Source organism: Arvicola amphibius, chromosome 15 (genome assembly GCF_903992535.2).
Source record: "Arvicola amphibius chromosome 15, mArvAmp1.2, whole genome shotgun sequence".
Taxonomy (NCBI): domain Eukaryota; kingdom Metazoa; phylum Chordata; class Mammalia; order Rodentia; family Cricetidae; genus Arvicola; species Arvicola amphibius.
In genome coordinates, this window is record NC_052061.1 from 17,324,088 (window position 1) to 17,343,264 (window position 19,177).

Genomic DNA, 19,177 nt, shown 5'->3' on the forward strand with positions numbered 1-19,177 from the left:
GCAGTCAGTGCTCTGAACCTCTGAGCCATCTTTCCAGCCCCGAATATTGTAATATTTAAAAGATCCACAAAGAAGGCCACGAAATAGCCATTTTATCTGGGAGGTACACCAAGAGGTTTTGATGCTCAGAGTGTACTTTATTCTTTGTTTCAGAAAATGTATGAAGTGGGGTATGGGTAATGGTTCGGTTAAAATGATCTGGCCACTGTTTAACAAGATAGTTGTCATTGGGAGCCTTCACAGAAGCTATCTGCATAGAATTATATAGTCAAAGCCTGACTGAAGTGTGCTTGGGAAAGAATGAAAGAAGAAACATTAAGAATAATTGATAACATTGGGGTTAATTTTTAATAAAGGATACAAAAACATTAACAAAGTTAATAAAAGAATGAGAGATTTTTCAGTTGAAAAAATTAATTGCATATTTGTATTAACAAGACCAATCTAGTCATAGAGGGGGAATTTGATACATACCTAAAATGAGGGAAAGTTGTTGGACCCATTCTTTGTCTAGAAGAAAGAGAGCCCTTGTGCATGGAGGATGAGTGCAGTCTCACGGTCAGAGAACCCATCTGTAATGAGTCATGTTGTGTGAGCAGGGATGCGAGAATGTTAATTGGTAGGACTCTGGAGCATAGGTCTTTCCTGACTGTTTTATTTCCTCCGGGAAGTAGGAAATCAGCTAGAGGTGGAGAGTAAGAAACACAAGGAGGCGCCGGACTGTTGGCAAGAGAGGAGGTATGACGTCATTATGTGGGGACTGCGCAGTGCGTTGATGTGCAGGTGCAGCAGGGGCTTCCTGGCTCTGGGCCATCCTCACTCTCCCACGTTGGCTGCTGACTCGGTCTTGCTTCTTTCCTTTTTGTACCTCCTTTCTTCCCTCCTTCAGCTTCACCAAGTCTCCAGCCAAATGGCATTCTCAGAAAGAGATTTTATATACAGTAACATATTTCATCTTTCTCTCTTGTACTACTATGCTTAATTGTTCTGAATTAGGGTTCTTGAGATATCTCCATCTTCTCCATTACTCTATTTAGAGAAAATTAACCTAAGTGTGCATATATACAAATATGAGGAAAGTTATTATCAGAGCTGGCTCGTGGTTGAGAACATCTGGATGTCTGGGCCTCTCTCGTATGCTGTCTGAAGAAGAAGGGAAGCCGGTAGTGTGCTTCAGTCTGAGACTAAAGGCTTCAGACTGTGAGAACCAATGGTGTCACTGTCAATCCTACCCCAAATCACAGTCCTGACAACTCAAAAGTTATTGCTACTGGAATTCTTAGAGGCCCTTGTTTCCAAGAAGAGAACACGTGTATCCTGGCTCACGGGAGCAGTGGTGCACCTCCTTTGCCTTGTTGCTTTATGCAGCAGCTCGGTGGTTTGGATGCTGCAGACTTACCTGCACCTGTGAAGACAGTCCTTCACACAGTCTACTCCATTGAATGTGCATTTGTTCCAGAAACATCGAGATCCTTCTCCCAAGTAATGTTTAATCAGTGATTTGGACAGCCGCTCGCCCAGTCAAGTTTATTATAAGCTTAACGATAACGTGTTATCATTAGCATTTATTACTGTATAGCATCTTAAGTCATTTATTAATTTTGTATCGTTCTTTTCCACTTAAAATGTAAAGTCCCAAGAAAATGCAATCTTAATCTGGCTTTGGTTACTGCTGTACTGGAAGCTACTCTATTGCATAAAAAAATAGATCTGCTTGCCCATATTTTCAGTAGGACATTTTCAGTGACAGTAACGTGTTTCCTGATCACTTCAGGATCCATCCTGCTGATCCAGGAATCTGAGGGTGTCCTTCAGAGTGACAGTGTCTTTCCTGTGCTCTCGGTGAGTTTGCCTTTCAGGGTCGGCCAGTGTCCCGGGAAGCAGCTGCCAAAGCCTCCCAGAGCTAGTGGCTTTGGGGTTCTCTTGTGAATTCAAGAATGAAATGCATGGACCACACAGTGGGAGAGCTTAAGAGGAAGGGGGACAGTAAGCACAGAACTCATATACAGTAGGAGGGGTCCCAGCACATGGATACCACCAAGTTGCCAGGTCGGGGGCTTTTGAAAGAACTCAGGACAGAAACTGGAGTGCATTGTTGTGGGGGAGGTTGAGCCTGTCAGAGCAGCTGGCCACACTCAGGGGCTCAGACACCTTCGAATCTTCTGTAGTGACTTTCCTCATGACACAGTGTTATAAGTGGTGAATTCTAATATATCTTAATGCCCACCGAGCCAGGAGCTTGCATGCCCTGTCTCCAGCACCTAGTATTTTCTAAATTCCCATGGAAGGAGAGCAGTAGTGGTGAGTGGGGGTTAGTCGGATGGCTCAGGGGATGGATGAATGAATTGGAGGCCAGAGTCATAGCCTGACCCAAACAAGCCTACTTTTCATTTTCTGGGAAATAAATTATACTTTTTTCAATATTAAATAAACTAACCATTATTTAACTCGATGTCTGGGAATCTAACTGTACCCAGTGAGTGCTAGAAACAGCAATCAGACATCGATCTTCCCTCGCAGGCAGAAAACCAAACCAGATGCCTTGCATAGATAATCAGAAGTCAGGGTAGGAAATTTAAATATCACAAATATTAATAATATATTTTAAAGATTGTCTAAACAGGAAGCATTTCATGGAACAAAGGTAATCTTTTACATGAATTTTGTGTCAAAAGAAAATTTTTATTTGAAGAGCTTGAGAAGGTACGCGGAACCTTCTCATGTGTCTCAGCGAATCGCCTGCTCACTTCAGGTCTTTCCAAGCACACAGTCTGGCTGTTTATATCCCCTTCCTTCATGGTGACCGTCACTGACTGTTAAGAATCCATTGGAGTGTTGGTTATTCAGCAGCATACAATAGACAAGATTGAAGGAAATACCGTGCCGCGTGGTGGCTGTGTCGTGGATGCACTCCATTAGGAAGTGGGGGCACCTCTGCCCTAGTTATTATATCAACCCATTGCATATGGCCTGGCCTCTCAGCAGACTGGCCCAGCATTTTGTAGATGGATATTTAGAAGTCCTACACACTCAGACATGTATTTACACTGCATGCAAGCAATCGTATTTCCACCTACTTATGTTTTATTGATCTGACTCCTTCTACTGTAGATTCTCCCTCAACAGTTCTTAAACCAAACATGGTGTGCTTTTTTACAGCACTGTAGAAGACACCTTGTTTCTCCGTGTGTTTTGTTATTTTCCTTTGTTATGATGAAATACCTTACAAAGCCACACGAAGAAGGAAAGGTCATTTTGGCTCACAGTTCATGGATGCAGTCTATTATGTTCCAGAGCTTGAAGAGGCCAATACCACACTGCATGTGCAATCAGGAAGCAGAGGAAGATGAGTGCCTGCGCTTAGCTGCTTTCTCCTATTTATGCGCTCACTGTGCGGCCCTGATATTGTCGACCCCTCACAGACCCGTGCAGGCTGTGTCTCCAGTGTCTGACCCTCACAGACTCACAGACCCGTGCAGTCTGTGTCTCCACTGTCTGACCCTCACAGACCCGTGCAGGCTGTCTCTCCAGTGTTTCTAGATCATATCAAGTTGACAGTCCATAATCATTCTACACCAAGGCAGTGGGTGTAGTAGGAGGCTGCTTGTTCATTTCCCAGCCACCCAGACTCCCAGAATAACCACACAGAAACTGTATTAATTAAATCATTGCTTGGCCTATTAGCTCTAACTTCTTATTGGCTTGCATTTACATCTTAATTTAACCTATTTCCATTTCTTTATATTTTACCACAAGGCTCGTGGCCTACTGGCAAGGTTCCAATGTGTCTGTCTCCAGCAGCAGCAGTGACTCCATGGCTTCTTATTAACTAATTCTTACATCTTACAGTAACCCATAATTCTTGTCTGTGTTAGCCACGTGGCTTGGTACCTTTCATCAGCGAGGCGTTCTCATCTGCATCTGGGTGATGACTGCAGACTGACTCCTTTCTCTTCCCAGAATTCTCCTGTTCTCAACGCCCTGCCTCTACTTCCTGCCTGGTCGTCCTGCCTATGCTTCCTGCCTGGCTACTGGCCAAAGGAGCTCCCACAGCAGGTGGAGATGCCAGAGAGCTGTTTACTGAGTAGCTGTCACTTCAGCCTCTGTAGGCACATGGAAAACAGACCACCTGTAGATGAGAAAATGGGCTCCAAATTGTTACCTAATTTCAGCCAGACTGTACAACTGGTAAAGAAGACAAGGCAGGGCAGTTCACCCTGGGTCGAGGGCTCATCCTAGTTATATTTAAGAAGCCTGACTCTTTGGAGACCATTTGATGGCCGATTTTTAGCCCTCAGTTACTATTTCCTGAGCATTTATAGTCTATACAAGACTCAGAAAACATAATTACTGGCTTGAAGAAGCTGAGCACTTATTTGAGTAAACAGAAGTCAAGAATGTGGAAGAAATTTAGAGAAAACATTAATTACTGGTCTTTGTGATTCCAACTGTATTTAAAAGTTTATTGAAAGGAGGGGTCCTCATTGGAGCAGCCTTTGAGTCTACAGCCATCGTCATTTCCTGCTAATTGATGCCTGTGACAGAAATGTCAACTCTCCATCCTGTCACTATAAACAGAAATAGTTTATGCTGCTGTCTTAGCTGGGGCTTTCATTGCTGTGATGAAACACCATGACCAAAAGCAGCTTGTGGACGAAAGGGCTGATTTCACTTGTCCTTCTAGGTAGCAGTCCATCACTGAAGGACACTAGGGCAGGAACCTGGAGGCTGACACAGAGGCCAAGGAGGCCTGCTGCTTTCTGACTTGCTCCTGGCTGGCTCAGCCTGCTTTCTTAAAAGAGCCCAGGACCACCAGTCCAGGGATGGTCCCACCCAGTCCCACCCACAATGGGCTGGGCCCTCCTCCATCCATCACTAATTTAGAAAATGCCTTGTAGACTCACCTACACTGTGATCTTGTGGAGGCATTTTCTCAATTGAAGTTCTCTTTCCTTGTATCAAGTTGACATAAAACTAGCCAGTACCCTGCTGTAGATGTCATGTATGATAGTCATTATTTTTATATTATGTTCCCAATTATGACTACATAATCAATTGTCACATGAGTGGGATGTACAACATGTTGATAGATGGAGAGTAAGAGAAAGCAGGACCAGGCGTTTGATTGTCTCCTTGAGTCACACGAGATGGCTTCTGCTTCAGTTGACTCCCCTCCAGGCTGAAATAGCTTCTGTTGGTCACACAGAGGTTGTTTCTGAGACTTTTTTGTGTAGCTAAACTGTGGAACCTATTGTAAATGCTATGTGTCCTCTACTCCCCACCCCACACCTCGCCTCCAGCACACACAAGCCTTACTGACCTATAATGGAGGAGACAGGGAAGCCGAACATCTGGGAAGCAGTCTCAAGAACTCTAGAGATGACACTGATAACACCCTCTACTGGAGGGTCCCTGACTCATGCCGGTCCCACTGCGGGCCTCCAGCTCCCCTGGCCTGGCTGGAGTGAACTCAAGGAGCAGCTTTGGTCACTCCTGTCCCATGTCCTGCTCCAGCCCAGCCCCAGGGCTTCTGTGTGAGCAGGGAAGAGCAGCAGAGCAGGACACTCCAGCTTGCTACCACCTTGTCCCCTTCTAGAGGAATGTAAGTGCCCTTTCTGTTTAAGGGACTGTTCAGCAGACTTTTTGGTTCCTTAACCAAACTCCAGATTGATAACATGAACTATTTGTTCAGAAAGTCAGGAGCAAAATTTGTTTTTAGATACCTCTGCCTTTAATCCTATGCTTCCTCTTTGGATTGGGAGAGACCACTTTTACAGTTTAATAGGGTGCATTCCACTTAAAGACTACATGCTTTGAGTAACTAGAATTTATACACATCAGGAATGAGGTGCAGCTCAGTGGTGCCCTAAAACCAATCCTCAAAACCACCAAAAAGCAAGTTTCCATTAAAGTAATCCAAAGCAACTTTTGCATCTTACACTGAGTCAGCATACAACATCAATAAACACAGAGGATATCAAGCTAAATGAAGGTAGACAGATAGACAAGGGCCATGTGGTCTCACTCACCTGAGGAATCTCTAAACCAGAGAGCCAGACTGGAATGATGAATGCCAGGGTTCAGCTTACCATTTTAAGACTGTGTTGGAACCTAATGACAGCATGGTGCCTCCCGCTAAGTCATTGCATGATAAAAATTTGTTAAAAGTAGATCTTAATATTTTTACCACAAACACAAAGAGGAAACTATGCAAGCCGGTGGATATGTTAAATAGCCTGAGTATGGTGCCCATCACACCATGTGTACATAGTTATTACTGAGTATGGTGCCCATCACACCATGTGTACATAGTCGTTACTGAGTATGGTGCCCATCACACCATATACACAGTCATTACTTTTTATTCCTTGCATAGTTTGTCAATTGCGCCTCAGTAAAGTTCAAAAATGATAAATCAACATAAAAATGAAACCATACCTTATATACTATTCTATCTTTAAAAATATTTAGTCTATTTTATTTCTCAGAGAATAAAAATGCTATGCATTTAGCTATGAAATAAAAGATCATTTCCTCTCCTAATGTGTTCTCTATGCAGTATCTCAATTTTAGTTTAATGTAAGCAGCCGAGTAACTGCGGCTGTGTCACAACCATACTTGTCAGCTTAATTTAAAAAGCATCCCGATCATTTTGACGTCGGATGTGTCACCTGGCATACACTACACTCGGCTTCAGGAGGTGATCAGTTTAGTTTTCATGCACCCCTGTGAGGAAGAGCTACGGGGCGGGGGGGGGAGGGCGGGGGAAGGCCGTGGGGAAGGTTAGGAATTGAAAAGGAAGACATCCCTGTGGTGCTGGTCTTCACAACAGGCAAGAGATGTGGCTGTTCATCCGAGTATTTACAAGAAAGTTAAGATCCAATAGTAAGCAAGGCCTCCCTTCCTCTTCCCCCAAGGCTGGGCCCTGTGTGTGAGGTAGAAATTGGGCAGGGCACATTCGTGAGTGTGTGCATGCAGGTGTGTGTGTATATGTGTGTAAATCTTTCATTATATCTCAAACTACTCCTTGCTTATTTTCCATAAAATGAAATCTGGCAGGCATTTGCCGTTCTACAGTATAAACTATACATAGCTTGTTCTATTTTTCCTAATAAAAGCGAAGGCCAATCATCAGGAGTAAATTATTGAATACAATAATGTTTTGATAGCAGATAAGAGACACAAATCACAATGCCTGCAGCTAATGGGTTTCCCTGACAGGAGAGAAAAGGTATTAGAGACCCCCCCCCAGAACAGGTGACTACCCCACGCATTAATGACAGTTTACAGGTCAGCCCACTTAGAGGAGTGATTGAAAAGGCTCCCTCTGTCCCTAATGTTGGTTGGTAACGAATTCTGCAGGCCATCAGCATCCCTTCTTCAGAGCTGTCATTTATTTGTCTTTCTGAGCCTGGCTACTTTGGACCAGTAATATTTTACTCTTCAAGCAAAGTCGTTATTAAATTGAATATAGTGGTAGCAGTCAACTGTGCTCTGCCAGACTGGAGAATTAAACACTAGAGCCCCCAAGGCATCCGTTATGCGTACTGGATTAGCTTCCCTCTGATGAATCCAAGCTGGTATTAGTTATGTATCATTCTTGGGAGTGTTGAGAAAAGCCATTCATGATTCTGTGTCCTGTGGCTCAATTATCCACACCTTTCTGTCCCCACCTCACTGTGTCCTGTGACTCAATCTTCCACCCCCTTCTGCCCCCACCCCACACTGTCCTGTGGCTCAATCATCTACTCCTTCTGCCCCCACCTCACTGTGTCCTGTGGCTCAATCATCCACCCCACCCCCACCCCAACCCCACCAGCAAGAAAAGAAAAATCCAGCTTTGGCTTCCACTCCTGTTGCCTTGTCTACCTTCTGAACCTTCTGCAATCACTGTGCCAGAGAGTGGAAGGCTTCGGGCTGCACCTCTGGGATCAAATCCTGCTTCTGGCACTTTGTAGCTACAGTGACCATATCCATTTTATTTAACTATTAGCCACAGAAGTAGGATTAATAGTCCCATTTCACAGGGCTTCTGTGAGAGGCAAACTGTCTAACACATATTAAGCATCTAGACTAGGATCAGCCACACAGAAGTCCACAATCAATGCTGCTGTTATACTTGTTGGGAATCTCCGCTCCAATTTCATTCCCCTATTCCAAACTCCACCCAGATGTTTGGCTGGGCTTCCCATTCCAGACCCCGCCCTTCAGAAAGCCCACCAAGGGTCAGCTCCTCCCTGAGAGCTGCTCAAGACCAGGCCTACAGGGTGGCCACTAGACCTGCCAACTCATTTCTCTCCTGACTTTCCAAGGATTGCTTTGCTTTGTCTGTTAAATCAGGTCATACTAATTCAGTTTGATATGGTTTATTGTATGGGCAGAGGATACTCAGTAACCAGGATCTAGTACTCAGAAGAGATGATTAGGCAGAGGGAGGCCAGACTGATCCACTCTTGGATCTGGAAGTTACCTAAGACTTTGTCACCTATGTTAGGAGAATGCAAAGAAACCACACCAGGCTCCTTTCTCCCGAGTATTATAAGCACTCAGAAACTGACACTTCTTGAGCACCTGGTTCCTAGTAGATTTATGACTCTCAGAGTGTGTACACGGCAGCAGCTGGAGCCATGTGAGACACTCTAGTCCTTTCTGAGCCCGTCCTGTCACTCAGATGCCTGGGCCAAGTTTCTGAGCACTTCCCTGGTTGTGAACCATTAGCAAGACGGTGTTCAAGTGTGTACGCTCTCCCTGGAAGGACAGACTTGGAAAAAAGCAATCTGCATGCTGCGAGCAAAGTATCCTGGAGCTGCAGGCCACAGAGGGGAGGGAGCAATCAGCATTTGGAAGGAGTTTTAGAAAGAATTCCTAAGAAAATAAGATTTAAACTGTATCCAGGTGTCAGGGGGAGAGCAAGTTCGTGTTACAGGGTGATGGCCAGGTCTGCTCACAAGCTTATCTTTCTCCTCTTTTATTTGTTTAATTTTTTATTCTTTTGTGGGTTTTGTATGTGAGTACTGTGTTTACGTCATTTCCACTCCTCATTCTAGCTTATTCCATGACTCCCTATCTCTCTCTCTCTCTCTCTCTCTCTCTCTCTCACTCACACACACACACACACACACACACACACACACACACACACACACACATGCACTCACGGCTTTCTTTGTTCCCTACAGGAGTGATTGAACATAAAGGACTTAAATTCATATATTGAGTTTTTATGTATCATTTCTTCTCAGTACAAACTATTAAAGCTACAAAGCCAAACTACTTGTAAGTTTTCTGCTTTGAGGTATAAAATTTCTGCAAGAAATTAAGTGGTAACTGCGTCATTTGTTGAATGTGCTCTGTCTTAAAATTTGGCAGTATTGAGATCTGTTTTCTGTGAAACCCAGGCAACATGCTCGATAGGAGCTGGGCCTGAATTAGTTTGTCCTGTTAGTAACTGGTCTTCTGCTAAGCTCATAGTGGAGGAAGCTGGCCGCTTCCCAGGGTCCTTTGTCCACATCAGGATGCTCACTCAAGTGTGAAAGCAATCATTCACACAGCAGAAATCAGGCCTGGGCATAGAATGCCTGGACCTCCTCCTTGTCTCCCCATGTTGTAATGTGCTGTCCTGTGCCAGATGCTCCACGTCCTCTCCTGAAAGCAGTGAGCATCAGAAACCTCCTCAGGATACCGTTGAATCCTCACACTGACCACACAGTAGGTCTTGTGGCCAAGTCAAAAGAAAGGACTTGTCACATCAGACTCCAGGTCTCCTTCCCTTCAGAGCCAGTATCCCTGCTTCCCTTCCTCTCCTTTAGGAACCCAGTTAATTACATCCCCAGATAGCTTGGTCTCATTCATCATCTGACAGGACCTCGGAGGAGGGCCATTCTAACCTGTGTTTCCTGACAAGTGGCTCAAAGGTCTCAGGTGTTCTAGAGGACAAACAGACTCTGGGGATCCTTGATAGCTTCACCCTCAGCCATTGCGTGCTCCGCTGTCTTCTGTTATTGTTGGATTCCACAATATCCCTAGCACCTAAACATTTTCAAATATGAATGAAGTTAGGTAGAAAGAGAAGCCAGGAATGCGTGAGCTAAGCCCTGAGATTCTGGGCAGGGATTGTCTTTACCCAGCTCTTACAACCAGAATCCTGCTGCTTCTCCAGACGCTCTAAACCTTGTGAATGCAGCAATAGACCGGACATCCGGAACTTGAAGACTTTAGTATTTGAAGTTTATCCAGTATCTCAATCTGGTTTTTTCCCTCTTTCAACCATTGCATTAGGAAGAAATCTAGAGTTAGTGTTTGTGAGGCAAGTTTGTGATGTTACCTGCCTAGTCTAGTTTGACATAGGAAGCTGTCCCTGCAACTCATCACCCGTCTTCCTCAGCCTCACTTCTTCTATTTGATGCTCTGCATCTTCTTTACTTTACGTGGTTGCACAGGGAAGGGATTAGGAGCCACAGTTTGGGGAACAGTGGTGAAGCTAGTTTTAAATGAGCATAGGTCCCTGGTGGGCGGACACAGTCTTGGTATCTTGACTATATAAAAATTGAGTCTAGGGGTGAAAACAAAAGTTTATGAAATTTACCAGAGTGAAGAAAAGACTTTTTTGTTACTTTTCTTTTCATTAGTGAAAATAGATTTGAGCAGAATTGCTTTGAGTCTCTCTCCATTTAGACTGATGTTGGCTGTGGGATTGCTATAAACTGTCTTTATCATGTTGAGGTGTGTCTCCTGTATCCCTCGTTTCTTCAGGACTTTTATCATGAAGGATGTTGGATTTTTGTCAAAGGCCTTTTCTGCATTTGTTAATATTGTTGATTGCATTTATCAGTTTATATATGTTGCACAATCCCTGCATCTCTGGAATGAAGCCTACTTGATCTTGGCGGATGATCTTTTTTTATGTGTTTTACTCAGTTTGCAAGTATTTAACTGAGAATTTTTGCATCCGTGTTCATAAGGGAAATTGATCTGTAATTCTCTTTTTTTGTTGTTGTTGCGTCTTTTTTGAGGTTTAGGTATCAGGGTAACTCTGGCCTACTAAAAAGAATTGGACAATGTTCCTTGTATTTCTGTTTTGTGAAATAATTTGAGGAGTGTTGCTGTTAATCTGGTAGAATTCTGTGCTAAAGCCATGTGGCTCTGGGCTCTTTTTCGTTGGGAAACATAATGCTACTTCTGTTTCACTAGGGATCATAGGTCTTCTTAATTTGCTTTTCTCATCTTGATTTAACTTTGGTTTCTGGTTTACGTGCTGCCCTTCCCCCAGAGGCTCTTTCCTATTTAATCCAGACATTTTGGTTACCCATCCCTTTTAGGACCTTTGCCCTCATGGCTGCTGCACCTGGTCACCGCCTCCCTTCCCATCTCCTTCTCCCCACATAGCCCAACTCAATCTGGTCACGTCCACTCTGGACTCTCACGGCTGTCCCTGTCTCTGGCTATGTTCTCCCTTTTGTCTACAATAAACTTTCTCCTCCGCCACTCCTAGAAGCAGTCATGTCCTTTCTTTCCTATTTCTTTTTTTATACTCAGTAGGTGAAAGGAAACAGTTCGTTCAGGAACTCCAAAACCAACTTCTCAGCACAAAGGAGATTTATTTCCCTCAGAGGGACAAGGACAGGGAAGAGGGAACAAGGTAGATGGGGAAGGGGTATTTGTTCTGGGGTGGGTAACGAGGACAAAGGACGGCCTCTGGATAAAGAGGCAGATGTGGCACATAGGAAAATGGCAGTTTATAAAGGTAAAGAGGGAACCCCCATGTTCGGATGAGGGGTTTAATTTTAATTGGGTATGTTAATTAGGTGAGCCAAAGGGGGCTTTTGATTCCTGAACTTGAGTACTTTGATAACTGGACCTTAGTAGTCATCTTCATGTGGGGAAGTAGCCAAGTAAGGGACTAGACCTTGGTGGCTAGCTTTAGGAATGTAACCAGTGCTTTTTAGCAAGGCAGAGGAAGTGGAGCCATGCTCGCCACGCTCACTCGGGCTGGCTAGAGTCCGTCCCTTCGGTGGGGCGTGGCTGTATTCCCACAACTTGGGAGGCTGAGGCTGGAGAATCTTGAGTGCAAGGCTACCCTGAGCCATACAGTAAATTCTAGCCTCATAGAAAGCCCTTCATCAAATACACCAGACGTCAGATGCATCTGCATCGTTTCTTTCTGAGCTGCTGCTGCCATTCATCTCAGTACTTGATTTATTTTGACATTCTGCCCTCAGCCATTGCTGTATCATTGTTGATTGACAAAATTATTTTCCAAAAGGCATTTTTGATTCTGAGTCAACAGGTAAATAAGAAATCCTAGAGCCAATCTTTAGGAAGATGAAAAGCAAGAGAGATAATGTTTGTGGGTTGGGAGAACTTTGTTAGAGAAAGGGCTGAAGAGGAATATGGACATCTATGAACCAGGCAATCACTGGTCCAGATATGTTTGAATACCAGGACGAGGTTGAAAAAGTTCATAGGGAAACTGATTCTTGGTAATTGAGGCCAATATTACTGTGTGTATAGATGAACATCAAGGCAGCAGTAAATGCGATCTCTGTGAAGCTGAGATGGTAACTGTTAGCAAATGAATTAAAAAGACAAGGGAGGAGAAAAATAGGACTTATGACCTTGGTAGGGCATACAACTTTTAAAATGGGTGTATTAAAATTTTAAGTAGAAAAGTAGAGGACCGGAGAAATGACTCAGTAGGTGAAGAGCTTGCCACACAAGCGTGAGGACCTGAGTTCGAATCCCCAGAAACTTTATAAGTAGTGTATGTCTATATATAATCTATATATAATCCCAGCTGTGAGGGTGAGATAGGAGAATTCCTAGTAGCTTGCAGGCCAGCTAGCCTGATGTTCACAGTGGTGAGCAAGAGACCCTATCTCAGACAATGTGGGAAGCAAGGATCAGTGTCTGAGATTGTCTTCTAACCTACACATATACATTGTGGCATACATATACATATACATATACATATACATATACATATACATATACATATACATGCTCTCCTATACACACACACATGCAGAAAAATTAAAAAAAAAAAGAAAAAGAAGCTATGTTTTAAGATTTCTCTCATTTGCTAGATGTGTAATAATGAATTGTAAAGGAGCTGAGATTCATTGTCTTTGACTTAAGAAAAGTTAAAAAATATTTTATTTGCATCAATAAAAATATTGTCCGGATAAGAGAATGAGACATGTTTGTTTATTATTCTAGGATCTACAAATGGATGAAATACTCACATAAGTTATGACTGTATGTGAAATATGGTACCTGTAGAATAACTCTGCTACCTAAGAGTATATAATAAAATGGAATTTAAGATGATTATATAACTTCAGTTTTCCTTAATCTTAGTTTTCTAATAGAATTCTGTATTAAAATACTTAATCTATTTATGTGAAATTTAGAAAATCGGAGATAATGTCACCCGCTCTTTGTTGATTACTGCCAAATTTTTGGTGCTTGTGAAAGAAATTTATGGAAACGAAATGAATTCATTGTATTATTAACTTAAGAGCAGTATTTTATTACTGAGTTACAGTACGTCTAATTTGCGTCTTCCTGTTTTCCAGCTTGGCTCATCCTCTTCTGTGCCTTTTACATCAATTTTCTCTCAGCTTTTTATGACGGTTGTGGTTCCTCTCATCATTGGACAGGTAAGGGCCCCGGTCTAGCTGGTCTTCCTAGACTGATTATGCTGTGAATTCTTATGTGAAGTCAGAGCAGGTGAGGGGAGAGAATGAAAAAAGAAAACAAAGTGCGTGGTTTCAGCGTTTCCATCCTTTAAGTTTTAATTACCATTAAACCACATAACAGTTGGTTTTCTACATAAGAATCTGTGAACAGATTCTGGCTGGATTCAAGAACCTTTGCTCTTCTCAAGCAACAAGGACTCTTCTGTAGTGCTTCCTCTGACTGTTAGAGAACTTATTTACGAGCATACATGTGTAAAATGAGGGTCTTCTTGGGTGTGTTTGTTAATTTGGGGGTTAGGTCATGGGCGGCCACGGTCATGGAGACGAGTTTAATATCAGAATGAGTGTAGTAGGCTTTGGAGAAACGGTGTGTGAGCATGACTCAGGTCAAGACCCACATTTGTTTCTACTTCATTTGCTGGGTGACCTTGGTCAAGTCATTTAATCTTCCTAGCTCCCAGTCACAATTTACTTAATATTATAATTACAGTACCTCTCAAAGTATGATTGTAAGGGCTAAATGAATTATTTATTGATGGGTGTAAAGGTCTTAGAGTATCGTCTGACACAAGTGAATGCTACCACTTCAGTCATTGTCACCTTCATCATCATCATGATTGCTGTGTGTGCTGAACAAAAACCAGACCTCTCAAACGTTGTCCAGCTGGAGACAACTGGTCTTCAGTGGGGTTCCGAGAAAGACTCTGCAGGAAGTATATGGGGTGAGGGGACACGGAAGGGTGAGTGCCTTCCCAGGGCTCCCTTGCAGAGCTCCGGGCTGCTCCAACCCCAGAGCAGAGAATACACAGTCTTCAGACCGCCTCCCTGTCAGGCTAGCTGCACTCATACTAGGGAAGCTGACAGACAACAGGCAGTTCTGTACAGAGGACCAGAGCATCCAGCACGCAGACATTTTAATTTTACACTTAGAAAAAAAGCCAAATTTAGTATAATTGGGGTGATTTAAAAGTAATCAAAGATTACCATTTAATAAACTACAAAATAACAGTTGAAAAATGCACCTTTATACCAATCACATATTTTCAATAAACAGTATATCCCCTGCCCTTGGGAGCTTTTGCCACATTTCTTATATTTCTGTTTATTCCTTCTGACGGGATGTCCTCCTGCCCACCCTGCCATCCCAGCTTGTTACTCATCTTGATGTTGTAATCCACCTCCCCTTTCAACCATGTGATTCCCCTCAATTTCATCACCGTAGCACCTTGTTCGATTCCTGTCACGGACCCCTGGTGATGTCTAGAAGCAGGTTTGTTTTGCTCGCTGTTACATTCCCAAGCCACAGGGATGCAGTAAGTGTCTGCAGAATGAATGAAAGAAAAGGAAACATGAATCTGTTTCTGTGTGCTGGACATTTTGTCTTGCTGAGGCTTAAGAACAAGGGCCTGCCCCATGTCTCTAACGTGAACAACATCGGTGTGCATTCATGTTCCCACAGTAACTTGGAACGCATAATTCTTCTCTTAATGATAAATACTTGACGTAATACATACGGACAAAAACACCCCTGCCAACATAATTTAATTTTTAAATGTATAAAGTGCTATCTATCATTTATGTAAAGAATCTTTACCCAAATAGGATATGGAGGGGTTAGATTGCTCATCCTGTGTGTGCCCTATAGTAAAGCATTCAGTGAATTATAAAGTAGTAAAGACAGCCAAAACTCAGTTCAGAATAGCTTTTTAAAAATAAGTTTTCACACAGTATATTCTGATCACTTCTCCCCTTCCTTATCTCCTCCCAGATCTCCCCCCACAATCCACCCTCCAGCGCCACACCAAAACAAGCCAATAAAAACAAACCAAAATAAAACAAAGCCAACAGAGAAGAGGAAGAAAAAGAAAAAAGCACCAACACAGTCACAGACACACACCCATAAAGACACAAAATAGGAAACTATAGCAAAAGACAAGTAAGGTTTTAAAACAAAGCATTATGAGACAATATTGACATTATGATTCTCCAAAAAACACCTAGCCATCTTTGGCTGTCATCACCCCTCCCGAATGTCCTCGGGTTCCCACCCTCACTCTCACTGCCTCCAGGTGGCCATAGCAGTGAGTGCTCCAGGTGCTCCTCTTGGTAAGAACTTCTCTGTGCTCCCTGGTGTCACTTCCTTGGCCCACACCCACACAGTTTATAATTCAGAGTTTGGCTCACCCTGCTTCTGCTGTGCACCGATCTATCTTTCTTACAGGCTCCTCTCTGTCCTATTGTGTATTCTGCATTCTCCTTCCTGCAGCCCCAGTCACACCCCTGCGGTGGCCTGTTCTCACTCCCCGCCCCCCTTCCCCCCACACACTCAGTTCCAGCTCACCCATGGTGGGCTCAGAATGCAGTTACCGAGGGATAGATCATGTATTGTAAGCTAGGAACAGAGATGAATCCTTCTTAAGGCTTTCAGTCTCCTGCTCACATCTTTATTGGCTGGGTGTGTCAGCCAGCCTGAGTGGTGAGTCCATAAGCAGTTGCTCCCAGGTGTATGCAGTAGCGTGCTCAGTAGTATTTTTTGCTGTACCAAAAAATTGTCAGAGGGCCTGGAGAGTTGGCTCAGTGGTTAAGAGCACCGGCTGCTCTTCGAGAGGTCTTGAGTTCACTTTCAAGCACCCACATGGCAGCTAACAACTGTGTATCTCCCTCACACAGACATACATACGTGCAGGCAAAACACGGAATATGCATAAATTAAGAAAAAAAAACATTGACAGAGAAAACTTTCAACTTACCCACAGCAGGCCCGGCACTCCTTTTCCTAGGTTGCCATTTATCAGGGTTATATTTTTATGTCTGTATATATAGTAGCTACAAGATAACAGTGACTTCTTTCCCAGAAATCATCTGCCAAACATGTCTTGAAAACAAAATTAAGTATAGTTGCCCCTCAGGATCTTAGGGGATTGGTTCCAGTGTCATTACAGACAAAATCTAGGGGTGTTCCAGTCTGTAAAATAGCATAGTGTTTGTACATGGCTATACGTATTCTCTACAGATTATTTATAATACCTAGTCAATACAAATGTTGCATCAGTAGTTTAAAGAATAGTAAGGAAAACAAGCCTGCACAGATTCAGTCTGGAAGCAAGTTTTTCAAAATAGTTTTAATTTACGATCCCACAGGTGCAGGGGACCAACTATAAGGCCATAACAAAAGAGAGGGAGTATAGGAGTATTAGGAGTATAGGAGTATAGGAGTATAGGAGTATTAGCTGAGCACTGCTCCCATGGGGAGTGAGCCCTACACCCCCGAGAACTACAGGGGAGATGATCACCTCTGGAGAGGGGTGTCTAGAACTGGCTCACGACCTTGGCCACCTGCCCCATGACCACACCTTTCAGAGTCAGCCTGTTTCACGCAGACTGCATCAAGGATAAGATGCCGCCCTTCCAACACGGAGACACGGGTATGTGCTAGCACAGCATTCTGACATGGGGAAGTACAGTGTTTTAAGGAAGGTGTGCTTTCCCTAGTGCGCAGGAAAGTGCTTGTGTGGCTGAGTGTGTCTGGGGCTTCTCACTCCTCAGGCACCACCTGCTTCCCTGTCTCTGTTCGTCCAGTAGTTCTTTCAGCTGCAAAGCCCGTGAGTGGCCTTGCTGCCAGCACTGCTGTTCTACCTGATTTCCCCTCCGACCCCCTCAAAACCCACAGCCTAGCACCGAAGACACACTCCTTCCCCGGTTCAGTTCCTCCGCCCTCCTCTTTATCATATTCTCACGAAAGCCCAGTCCCTGTTTGCACCTGACCTCTTAGTCTTGTGTGTGCCTCGGCTGCTCGGATCTCAGGACCTATCACTGTCTCGTCCCCTGGCAGAAGCCCACGTCCTCAGTCCAGCTCCATCACACATCCCAGCAGAGCTCTGTGCTGCAGCCACGTAGTCCCATTGTGCCTTAAATTCATGGTATCAAATTAAAACACCAGCTGAAACACCTGCACAACCCCACCCTATGTAAGATGTCCCACAGCCTCTATTTTAGGTCCTGTGTACCTCTTTTACACCCCGCCCCACTCTGTCCGGCTCCTTCTCCAGCATCCTGTCCTCTCTCCTCTGGAGCCTTTGTCTGCTGCATTTCCCCTCCCTAGAGAGACCTTCTCTCGGCTTCCTCCACCACCTGCCCTGGTTGAAGTCACACTCAGGGCATCTGGTTTCAACTTCTCAATACAGTTCTTTTCCTGCTTCTTGCTTTCTGGTTTCTTTTTCATTCAGCTTCCCCAAGATAGGGACCTGTCTGCCTCGTTTGTCTCTTCTGTTGCTCTTCAACCCACTGCCTCACCTAAATTGTGTAATGTGACCTCTGAGGACCCTGTGGGAAGAGCTCAGGCACACTCGTCCAGGGGAAACACGCCAGGTAAAGTTTAGCTTGCCAATTGCAATGGAAAGGGGCAAATTACAAAAGTAAACATTCCTACAAACTGTTTAACTTATCTTTTAAAACATTATTTCTGTCATTATGTCTTAAGCAAACAAAGTGAATTGGGGGCGGAGATGAAGGGGAGAGTAAGCCCATGAACTGAGTCAAATTTCCTAGTCTTTTACTCTCTTTTGCTTGTTTGGTTATCTACTGTGGAGGCCCAAAAATGTGAGCCTATTTCCATGGTTGACCAAAGGTCAGAGAATTGGAACTCACCTCTGTTCCTTCAAGGCTACTGTGTTTCTACCTCAAACAAAGGCCCCGCCTAGATTTAGATCAGAGAGTTCTGCTCTCTCAAGGTTATTGTCAACAGGTGTGGCTAATAGCCAGACCTTGTATTTCAGGAATAGGGAAGTAGATATGTTTCTACCTCAAACAAAACTCTAAGGATCCCACTAAGGCTCCAGTTCCCTTAAGGAGATAACATTGGATTCCACTCAGGAGGTGCTTTGCCTACCGAATGTTTTGATCTAGGGTGTGAGTGTGCCTTGTTTTGTTGTAGCAACAGAATAGTTAACTATGGATGTAGCCCATGACCTTCAACTGGTCTGTTCACTTCCTTGTATCATGCCAATGCAGTTTTTTGTCTTACTCCTATCTTTTGGAGTCAGGGGTATTCTAAGCAATTGGAAATTAAACTCGGGCAATTTCAGTATTCACTGGAACTCCCTCCTGGCACTATTCTATGTTTTTCTGTCTTATCCATGTCTTGGTGTTCTTTAGTAATATTTCTAAATCCCCACAACCCTACCCTGGTGAGATGTCTATCTATCTATCTACCTATCTGTCTATCTATCTATCTATCTATCTATCTATCTATCTATCTATCTATCTATCTATCTATCTATCTTTTGCATACCAACCAAAGTTTCCCATCCCTCCTATTCTCCCAGTTCACCCACCCAACTACTCCTCCACTGTCTCTCTTCAGATACAGTCAGGCTTCCCATGGATGTCAGCTAGCCATGGTATATCAAGATGCAGTGAGACTATACTCCTCCTCTTCTATTAAAGCTGGATGAGACAATCTGGTAGGAGGAGTGGGACCC

The 19,177-nt window shown here is 43.8% G+C and overlaps 1 protein-coding gene across 10 annotated transcripts in view; it reads left to right on the forward strand.

Annotated features, from left to right (window-relative positions):
* The window catches only part of Slc10a7 (solute carrier family 10 member 7), a 214,165-nt gene that overhangs the window by 156,824 nt on the left and 38,164 nt on the right, over positions 1–19,177 (forward strand). For 6 of the 10 annotated variants that reach the window (XM_038312442.2, XM_038312438.2, XM_038312439.2 and 3 more), the window contains one exon: positions 13,575–13,658. In XM_038312442.2, coding sequence (XP_038168370.1) covers positions 13,575–13,658 — 84 coding nt within the window. Of the gene's footprint in view, positions 1–1,774; positions 1,819–13,215; positions 13,255–13,574; positions 13,659–19,177 lie in introns of those variants that run through there. The other 4 variants (XM_038312444.1, XM_038312448.1, XM_038312446.1 and 1 more) reach the window with 4 other exon arrangements.